We start from the raw sequence: 11,830 nt of genomic DNA, 5'->3' as shown, positions 1-11,830 counted from the left end.
TGAGAAAGTGCGGGTATAAATCAACCAGTTCTGAAAAATCTTTTCACTTAAGAATGAACCATGGAGGTTCAAAACGTTGTGCAAATTATATAAATAAGTGTAATACATTCTATAGTAATTCACTTCTTTTCTTCACCTTGAAATTACGAAAATGAGTTTTGGAGAACTCCTCCTTTAGCTAAGCCCTGATGCTAAGAAAATAGTTAGAGGTATAGAAGCCCTAAATCAGAAGATAGTAAATACAGAATGTGCGGTCAAATTCAATAAGACATGTTTAAAAGAAAACCTGTTGCCAGTATACACCAATATATATATATATATATATATATATATATATATATATATATATATATATATATATATATATATATATATATATATATATATATATATATATATATATATTTATATATTTATATATATATATATATATATATATATATATATATATATATTTATATATTTATATATATATATGTATATATATATATTTATATATGCGAACAAGCCTGAATGATCCCCAGGACTATATGCAACTGAAAACTCACACCCCAGAAGTGACTCGAACCCATACTCCCAGGAGCAACGCAACTGGTAACTACAGGACGCCTTAATCCACTTCACCATCATGACCGGACAAAAGGAAGTGATAGCCGAAGCTATTTGAACCACTTCCCCACCGGCACTCGGATGGTAATCTTGGGCGTAGCATTTTATGAGGTGATAGCATAGAATGTGGTTGAGCTCTGGCTCTTTGGTCCCGCCTCTCAACCGTCAATCAACAGGTGTACTGGTTCCTGAGCCTATTGGGCTCTATCATATCTACACTTGAAACTGTGTATGGAGTCAGCCTCCACCACATCACTTCCTAATGCATTCCATTTGTCAACCACTCTGACACTAAAAACGTTCTTTCTAATATCTCTGTGTCTCATTTGGGCACTCAGTTTCCACCTGTGTCCCCTAGTGCGTGTGTCCCTTGTATTAAATAGCCTGTCTTTATCAACCCTGTCGATTCCCTTGAGAATCTTGAATGTGGTGATCATGTCTCCCCTAACTCTTCTCTCTTCCAACGAAGTGAGGTTTAATTCCCGTAGTCTTTCCTCGTAGCTCATACCTCTCAGCTCGGGTACTAGTCTGGTGGCAAACCTTTGAACCTTTTCCAGTTTAGTCTTATGCTTGACTAGTTATGGACTCCATGCTGGAGCCGCATACTCCAGTATTGGTCTGACATATGTGGTATATAATGTTCTGAATGATTCCTTACACAAGTTTCTAAAGGTTGTTCTTATGTTAGCCAACCTGGCATATGCTGCTGATGTTATCCTCTTGATATGAGCTTCAGGGGACAGGTCTGGCGTGATATCAGCCCCCAGTTCTTTCTCTCTCTCTGACTCTTGAAGTATTTCATCTCCCAAATGATGCCTTGTATCTGGTCTCCTGCTTCCTACCCCTATTTTCATTACATTACATTTGGTTGGGTTAAACTTTAACAGCCATTTGTTCGACCATTCCTGCAGCTTGTCCAGGTCTTCTTGAAGCCTCAAGCTGTCCTCCTCTGTCTTAATCCTTCTCATAATTTTGGCGTCGTCAGCAAACATTGAAACACACAAACATTGTGTGTGTGTACTCCGTTTCATATTTATATTTGTTTTTAGGTGAGGAGATAAACCAATGGATGAGTACATAAACCAATGGATAATCATAGGTTAAAGATAATTTTACATAGAACGCGATTTATTGCGTATTTTCTCTTCTTCGTTCTGTGTTGGTTCGGGGTCTAGAAGTGGGTAGAATTTAATTATGTGTTAATTGGCTGTTGAATGTTGGTGTTGACTTTTTGATGCGTAGGGCCTGATGTTGAGCCTCCTGCTGTTGCTATATCTAGCGATAATTTGTGTGTTGCTTGTTAAGATTTCTCTGGTGATGGTCTGGTTGTGTGAGGAGGTTATATGCTCCTTGATGGAACCCTGTTGTCAACCCGTTCTCACACAAGACAGCACATATATGACTTAATGCTTAAAGTCAATATGTTGAATGTGATTTAGTATATATGTGATATATTTCCAGTTACCTTTTTTACCAAGGCCCAAACTCTTCCTCACGTACCAATTTACGTCTCACAGTAGCCGTCCATCAACGTAGATAGCAGAATAGTCGTGATTGGTTCAATTATAATGAAAATTGTAGTTTTCAGGTCCCACATGGGTTGTGAAATTTACCTACTATTGTCCATGCTCTTAGAATATTACAAACCAACTACATCCTATTGAAGGCTCGTAGTTTTGTTTTGAGAAATATTAGTTGTTCTTAGTAAATTATAATAAGCACTATAAATTATTACATAGAATAACAGTGCTTCACCAATCAATATTATATACCATAGTTTGCGTTTTAAAAATCTTTAAAGAATGTCTTGTAGGAATGCTAACAGAAAACGATGTTATGTTGGAATGTTTATGGGGTAAACTACTGCAAACAGGATGGTATGGTGTCTACTATACCAAATATTGTGGGAGTTGCGTGTTGGACGCGGTCGTGTTTGGGTGTGTTTTGAGTGAGCTCCCGCGGAGGTGGCCGGTGTCATGGCGGCGGCTGGAGGCGCACATGGCGTCTCTCGTACAACCATCGACGATACCTTAGAAGATGTTGGAAAACCACTACCGCATACCACAAAATTGAATCCTGAACGTCACCCGGTCATAGAAGAGTAGCCCGAAGGAGAATTCATAGACAGCAAACACCATAGTAAGGCAAACAGACTGGAGGCAAAGCGCCGCCATTTATCAGAGGTAAACAGAAATGAGGCCGACGCCACGCGGCCTCAATATCCACACCCACCGCTCAACCAAGGTAGGCCAAGCTCTTCTGAGTTACAAACCTTTATCATTGCTTTTGAGGGCGAAAATGAGAATATTTTCCGAAATAGTAGGGCACAAAGCATCCTATATAATGCCATTCCCCACAAATTCGGAATCGACGTGCACGATATCAGACCAAACAAACTAAAGAACCTGATTGCAGTGGATCACAAACACAGCGCGGAACTGGAGATTTCAAAGATTACTGACATCAGTGGTTACAAAGTTAGGTGCTATAAACCACTAGGAGACAGATTAGTGAAATATGTAATCCGGCATGTTGTAGACATCAGCGCAGAAGACATTAAGGCACCACTCGACACAAATGGCATCCCACTCTATGAAATAAAAAAATTTATGCGACGCACGAACGGAGAACTGAGTGATACAGGCACCGCCCTGCTTACTTTTCTGGACTACGTTCCCCCTGATAGGATTTGGTTAAACGGCTTCCTCCACAAACTAGAGGTGTATGTTCCGCGTCCCCACCCAATGTTTTAATTGCAAGGGTTTTAACCATACCTCGAAGGGCTGCACTAAAGATATCAAATGTGGGAAATGCTCTGGTTCCCACTACACACAAACCTGTGCATCGGATACACTCACCTGCTCAAACTGTGGTGGCGAGCATGACATCACATTTAAACAATGTCCTTCTTACGTAGCAGCAGCAGCGAAAATGCTACCACCAACCTGCTATACAGCAGTGCATTAAAAAAACCTTCCTCAGCCCATCACCAACCTCTACCTCACACTCAACCACAACCTTCGCTTGTACCGGATATCCCTGTCTCCGACAATCCCGCAACCCCAGGGTCCAACCATCTCTCACAAAACGCGCAACTGAATCCTGATTTAGTTGAAACTCTCGTCACTCGCCTCGAAAATGATCTTATATCTTATTTCCGCATATATATATATATATATATATATATATATATATATATATATATATATATATATATATATATATATATATATATATATATATATATGCGGAAAATCCACAGAGAAATATGAAATGAGGTGAACGTTTCGGCTTTGTTAAAGCCTTTGTCAACACCAGACTGACTAAGGAGAAGGGAGAAGGGGGGAAGATATATAGGCCGACACCTGACCACCCTATCCCAAGGGTTGGTCAGGTGTAATTAACCAAAAACAGGTATAGCTTAGCTTAGAATGGTCAAAGAGGATTAAGCGGTCAGAGAATAAGGATGAAAGATTAAAGAAAAGCCTCATGAACACACAATATACCTAAGAAATTTTTTGGGTCAAATTGATTGGAAAGTCTTGGGTATGGGGTGTGGGCCGGTCTTGGAGCGAGACATGAACCCAGCGATAGGTGACTTAAATGGGGATTTCGATGTGGATTCAATATATAACTTATTTAAGAATATTCTAAACAAAGCACAGGAACGTAGTATACCATACAAATTGAATAGATCGAATACTAATGACCCAAAGTGGATAACAAAGAATTTGAAGAACCTTATAGGTAAAAAGAGAGCTTGGTACAAAAGGATTAAAAATGGGGAGGTCACTTTAGAACAGGAATTCGTACAACTGGTTAGAAATGTTAAAAAAGAGATAAGGAAAGCAAAAAGAAACTATGAAGTTCGCATAGCAGGGCAAGCAAAGACAAATCCTAAAGGGTTTTTTCAGTTATATCGTACTAAGACTAGGGAAAGGATAGGTCCATTAAAAACTGAGACAGGTCAAATAACAGATAGTGATGAAGAGATGAGTAGTATTTTTAATAAATATTTTGTATCTGTATTTACTAAAGAGGAACTTAACAATATGCCTTCAGCCGAACAAGTCTATGTGGGTGGGGACGAGGACAGGTTGACGAGTTTAACAGTTACCAGGGAGGATGTTCTTAAACAAATAGTAAAACTCAAACCAAACAAATCCCCAGGGCCGGATGAAGTGTTTGCCAGGGTGCTTAAAGAATGCCAAGAGGAGCTTTGTGACCCACTGTCAACCATATTTAATAAATCAATAGAGTCAGGCAGAGTGCCAGAGTTTTGGAAAGTTGCTAATGTGATACCAGTTTTTAAGAAAGGAGATAGATCACTTGCGTCTAACTATCGACCAATTAGCCTAACGTCTATTGTGGGAAAGTTACTCGAATCTATAATAGCAAATAAAATTCGTCTTCATCTTGAAAAACATAAATTAATAATTGAGTCGCAACATGGTTTTATAAATGGCCGTTCATGTTTAACAAATTTGTTATCTTTTTATTCTAGCATTGTTGAGGCAGTTGACAGTGGTAAGGATTGCGATGTTGTATACCTTGACTTCAGCAAAGCTTTTGATACAGTGCCACATGAAAGACTGATTAAAAAGATAGAGTCTCATGGAATTGGGGGTGCTATATTAAGCTGGATTAGGGCATGGCTATACCAAAGGAAACAGAGAGTTAGTATAAATGGAATCAAGTCAGAGTGGGAAAATGTTGTAAGTGGAGTGCCTCAAGGCTCTGTCCTGGGACCTCTGTTGTTTATAATATATATAAATGATTTAGATTCAGGTTTGAGTAGCAACATTTGCAAATTTGCCGATGATACGAAGATCGGTAGGGAAATTAATTCGGAGGAGGACTCACTATCACTTCAAGTTGATCTAGATAGGGTTTTGAAATGGTCAAAGGATTGGCAGATGCAGTTTAATGCTGATAAATGTAAAGTTCTGAGGTTAGGTAATGATGATAGAGTTACAAGATACGAGCTAGATGGTGTTGTGATTGCGAAGTCGGATTGCGAAAGGGATCTGGGAGTTATGATTAGTAAGAATTTAAAACAAAAGGATCAATGCATAAATGTTCGTAATAAGGCAAATCGGACACTTGGATTTATTAATCGCAGCGTTAGTAACAAGACACCTGGTGTGGTTCTCAAGCTATATCTTGCTCTAGTTAGGCCCCATTTAGATTATGCAGTTCAGTTTTGGTCGCCATATTATAGAATGGATATAAATTCACTTGAACGTGTCCAGCGTAGGATGACTAAGTTAATTCCCCAAATTAGAAATCTTTCATATGAAGAAAGATTAACAAAGCTTAAGTTGCATTCACTGGAAAGGCGAAGAGTTAGGGGTGACATGATAGAGGTTTACAAGTGGATGAATGGACATAACCGGGGGGATATTAATAGGGTATTAAAAGTATCAACGCAGGACAGAACACGAAACAATGGGTATAAATTGGATAAGTTTAGATTTAGGAAAGACTTGGGTAAATACTGGTTCAGTAACAGGGTTGTTGATTTGTGGAACCAATTGCCGCGTAACATTGTGGAGGTGGGGTCCCTCGATTGTTTCAAGCACGGGTTGGACAAGTATATGAGTGGGATTGGGTGGTTATAGAATAGGAGCTGCCTCGTATGGGCCAATAGGCCTTCTGCAGTTACCTTTGTTCTTATGTTCTTATGTTCTTATATGAATATACAATTATAATGAGACATTGTAAGCCTCTCTATCAGAGTTGTTTCTTAAACTGTTGTGCAATATTATAACTTAAAAATGGATCAAGTTTGTACATTCCAGTACTAACATTAAGAAGATTTGGACACTGACTGATTAGAGCAGACTCAATCAAATTCCGTTCCACGAAATCCCCACAATTGGCAATGCTTTTTGCCCCATTCCAGTTAATATTGTGATCGCATAAACTCGTATGTAGACATAATGCATTAGACGTTTGGGCAGTTCTAATACTATAAGCATGTTGTGACAACCGCAATTGTAAGGACTTTCCTGTTTGTCCAAGGTACACAGAATCACAATCATTGCAGGGAATCGAATACACACAACCTGCTGTATCAGGGGAGTTTTTTATTAAATTGGATTTGATCGTACTATTAGTGAACACCAAATCTATATTAAGTTTCTTAAAAATCAGAGACAATTTTTCAAGTCCACTCGCATAAGGTACCACCAATGAGTTAATAATTTTTGGTTTCGCTTTAGGGACGTGATTATAAAGGACAAGACCAGAACATAACGATGCCAACACAGAAGACACTGTTCAACATAACAGGCCAATTACACCTGATTAATCTTTGTATGTAGATAGGAGCTGCCTCGTATGGGCCAATAGGCCTTCCGCAGTTACCTCTATTCTTATGTTCTTATGTTTCACCCCCCATTTATCCCTTATGTATCCCCCATGTTTTCCCCTTTATTGTCTTATCACCTGAGAAAGTGCGGGTATAAATCAACCAGTTCTGAAAAATCTTTTCACTTAAGAATGAACCATGGAGGTTCAAAACGTTGTGCAAATTATATAAATAAGTGTAATACATTCTATAGTAATTCACTTCTTTTCTTCACCTTGAAATTACGAAAATGAGTTTTGGAGAACTCCTCCTTTAGCTAAGCCCTGATGCTAAGAAAATAGTTAGAGGTATAGAAGCCCTAAATCAGAAGATAGTAAATACAGAATGTGCGGTCAAATTCAATAAGACATGTTTAAAAGAAAACCTGTTGCCAGTATACACCAATATATATATATATATATATATATATATATATATATATATATATATATATATATATATATATATATATATATATATATATATATATATATATATTTATATATTTATATATATATATATATATATATATATATATATATATATTTATATATTTATATATATATATGTATATATATATATTTATATATGCGAACAAGCCTGAATGATCCCCAGGACTATATGCAACTGAAAACTCACACCCCAGAAGTGACTCGAACCCATACTCCCAGGAGCAACGCAACTGGTAACTACAGGACGCCTTAATCCACTTCACCATCATGACCGGACAAAAGGAAGTGATAGCCGAAGCTATTTGAACCACTTCCCCACCGGCACTCGGATGGTAATCTTGGGCGTAGCATTTTATGAGGTGATAGCATAGAATGTGGTTGAGCTCTGGCTCTTTGGTCCCGCCTCTCAACCGTCAATCAACAGGTGTACTGGTTCCTGAGCCTATTGGGCTCTATCATATCTACACTTGAAACTGTGTATGGAGTCAGCCTCCACCACATCACTTCCTAATGCATTCCATTTGTCAACCACTCTGACACTAAAAACGTTCTTTCTAATATCTCTGTGTCTCATTTGGGCACTCAGTTTCCACCTGTGTCCCCTAGTGCGTGTGTCCCTTGTATTAAATAGCCTGTCTTTATCAACCCTGTCGATTCCCTTGAGAATCTTGAATGTGGTGATCATGTCTCCCCTAACTCTTCTCTCTTCCAACGAAGTGAGGTTTAATTCCCGTAGTCTTTCCTCGTAGCTCATACCTCTCAGCTCGGGTACTAGTCTGGTGGCAAACCTTTGAACCTTTTCCAGTTTAGTCTTATGCTTGACTAGTTATGGACTCCATGCTGGAGCCGCATACTCCAGTATTGGTCTGACATATGTGGTATATAATGTTCTGAATGATTCCTTACACAAGTTTCTAAAGGTTGTTCTTATGTTAGCCAACCTGGCATATGCTGCTGATGTTATCCTCTTGATATGAGCTTCAGGGGACAGGTCTGGCGTGATATCAGCCCCCAGTTCTTTCTCTCTCTCTGACTCTTGAAGTATTTCATCTCCCAAATGATGCCTTGTATCTGGTCTCCTGCTTCCTACCCCTATTTTCATTACATTACATTTGGTTGGGTTAAACTTTAACAGCCATTTGTTCGACCATTCCTGCAGCTTGTCCAGGTCTTCTTGAAGCCTCAAGCTGTCCTCCTCTGTCTTAATCCTTCTCATAATTTTGGCGTCGTCAGCAAACATTGAAACACACAAACATTGTGTGTGTGTACTCCGTTTCATATTTATATTTGTTTTTAGGTGAGGAGATAAACCAATGGATGAGTACATAAACCAATGGATAATCATAGGTTAAAGATAATTTTACATAGAACGCGATTTATTGCGTATTTTCTCTTCTTCGTTCTGTGTTGGTTCGGGGTCTAGAAGTGGGTAGAATTTAATTATGTGTTAATTGGCTGTTGAATGTTGGTGTTGACTTTTTGATGCGTAGGGCCTGATGTTGAGCCTCCTGCTGTTGCTATATCTAGCGATAATTTGTGTGTTGCTTGTTAAGATTTCTCTGGTGATGGTCTGGTTGTGTGAGGAGGTTATATGCTCCTTGATGGAACCCTGTTGTCAACCCGTTCTCACACAAGACAGCACATATATGACTTAATGCTTAAAGTCAATATGTTGAATGTGATTTAGTATATATGTGATATATTTCCAGTTACCTTTTTTACCAAGGCCCAAACTCTTCCTCACGTACCAATTTACGTCTCACAGTAGCCGTCCATCAACGTAGATAGCAGAATAGTCGTGATTGGTTCAATTATAATGAAAATTGTAGTTTTCAGGTCCCACATGGGTTGTGAAATTTACCTACTATTGTCCATGCTCTTAGAATATTACAAACCAACTACATCCTATTGAAGGCTCGTAGTTTTGTTTTGAGAAATATTAGTTGTTCTTAGTAAATTATAATAAGCACTATAAATTATTACATAGAATAACAGTGCTTCACCAATCAATATTATATACCATAGTTTGCGTTTTAAAAATCTTTAAAGAATGTCTTGTAGGAATGCTAACAGAAAACGATGTTATGTTGGAATGTTTATGGGGTAAACTACTGCAAACAGGATGGTATGGTGTCTACTATACCAAATATTGTGGGAGTTGCGTGTTGGACGCGGTCGTGTTTGGGTGTGTTTTGAGTGAGCTCCCGCGGAGGTGGCCGGTGTCATGGCGGCGGCTGGAGGCGCACATGGCGTCTCTCGTACAACCATCGACGATACCTTAGAAGATGTTGGAAAACCACTACCGCATACCACAAAATTGAATCCTGAACGTCACCCGGTCATAGAAGAGTAGCCCGAAGGAGAATTCATAGACAGCAAACACCATAGTAAGGCAAACAGACTGGAGGCAAAGCGCCGCCATTTATCAGAGGTAAACAGAAATGAGGCCGACGCCACGCGGCCTCAATATCCACACCCACCGCTCAACCAAGGTAGGCCAAGCTCTTCTGAGTTACAAACCTTTATCATTGCTTTTGAGGGCGAAAATGAGAATATTTTCCGAAATAGTAGGGCACAAAGCATCCTATATAATGCCATTCCCCACAAATTCGGAATCGACGTGCACGATATCAGACCAAACAAACTAAAGAACCTGATTGCAGTGGATCACAAACACAGCGCGGAACTGGAGATTTCAAAGATTACTGACATCAGTGGTTACAAAGTTAGGTGCTATAAACCACTAGGAGACAGATTAGTGAAATATGTAATCCGGCATGTTGTAGACATCAGCGCAGAAGACATTAAGGCACCACTCGACACAAATGGCATCCCACTCTATGAAATAAAAAAATTTATGCGACGCACGAACGGAGAACTGAGTGATACAGGCACCGCCCTGCTTACTTTTCTGGACTACGTTCCCCCTGATAGGATTTGGTTAAACGGCTTCCTCCACAAACTAGAGGTGTATGTTCCGCGTCCCCACCCAATGTTTTAATTGCAAGGGTTTTAACCATACCTCGAAGGGCTGCACTAAAGATATCAAATGTGGGAAATGCTCTGGTTCCCACTACACACAAACCTGTGCATCGGATACACTCACCTGCTCAAACTGTGGTGGCGAGCATGACATCACATTTAAACAATGTCCTTCTTACGTAGCAGCAGCAGCGAAAATGCTACCACCAACCTGCTATACAGCAGTGCATTAAAAAAACCTTCCTCAGCCCATCACCAACCTCTACCTCACACTCAACCACAACCTTCGCTTGTACCGGATATCCCTGTCTCCGACAATCCCGCAACCCCAGGGTCCAACCATCTCTCACAAAACGCGCAACTGAATCCTGATTTAGTTGAAACTCTCGTCACTCGCCTCGAAAATGATCTTATTGAAACGATCGTCACTCGCATCGAAAATGCACTGGAAAAGACCCTGGACCGACTCCTAACAAAATTTTTTGCCCAAGTACCACAACCCACCCCTGAGGCTGACCCAACAGACCCCCCATCAACGGCTACGGAAACTGACATCCGCCCAAATAAAGCTACCAATGCCAGACACACATTGTTTGATCAGATGATGGAAAAACTCCTAATTACCTCCTTAGCGCGCCTCACCAAAACCACTCCCCAGGCTGACGTGCCACAAACCCCAACCACCAGTACCAAGAGTAAGACACAGCCCCCATCCACATCTAGGTATCCAACTCGTACCACTATGAGCGCACCAAAGAAAACAGACACATCCACAACCCAAACATCCTAAATGGCTCCCCTAACCTTCATGACTTGGAACGCAAAAAGCATCAAAACATCCCTCACAGAACTTAAACAATTCCTCTACTCATCCAAACCGGACTTAGCATTCATCACCGAATCCTGGCTCGCTCCCAAACAAAATCCCGTATTTAAAAACTTTCAGATGCAGAGACTGGACAGACCCAACCGTATGGGGGGTGGTATTTTCCTTCTAACACGAAGTAATATGACATGTAAACCTGTAACACTAACGTATTTTGTGAACGGTAAATTAGAAGTTCTAGCATGCCTAATACCTTATAATGGTACACACATATCCTTTCTGGGTATATACAACCCTGGAGGCACCATAAACTCAAATGAACTGGAATTTTATCTTAACCAATTACGACACCCGATCATTGTTACAGGTGATCTCAATGCTAACCACCCCACATGGAGTAGAGGTACCCAAAATACTGCAGGCACCGATTTGTACAACTACTTAGACACTACACCATATACTCTTCTTTCGCCGCCCTACCTTGCAACCTACTTTAACTACAGAACCAATTATGAAGCCTCACTGGACATCTGCTTTGGCTCTGCACGCTTTCAACATGAACTACAGTTTCATACAGGACCAGATATTGGTAGTGACCACAAACCCCTC

General features: G+C 39.9%; 1 protein-coding gene across 1 annotated transcript; it reads left to right on the top strand.

Annotated features, from left to right (window-relative positions):
- Positions 1–10,561: 10,561 nt before the first annotated feature.
- Positions 10,562–11,185, top strand: LOC138369650 (salivary glue protein Sgs-3-like). The gene has a single exon (XM_069333076.1). It carries the CDS (start codon positions 10,562–10,564, stop codon positions 11,183–11,185), a length of 624 nt encoding a protein of 207 aa, XP_069189177.1.
- The last annotated feature ends 645 nt before the right edge of the window (positions 11,186–11,830 follow it).

This window comes from Procambarus clarkii, chromosome 29, assembly GCF_040958095.1.
Source record: "Procambarus clarkii isolate CNS0578487 chromosome 29, FALCON_Pclarkii_2.0, whole genome shotgun sequence".
Lineage (NCBI taxonomy): Eukaryota > Metazoa > Arthropoda > Malacostraca > Decapoda > Cambaridae > Procambarus > Procambarus clarkii.
This window is presented reverse-complemented; position numbering and strand designations above follow the sequence as displayed.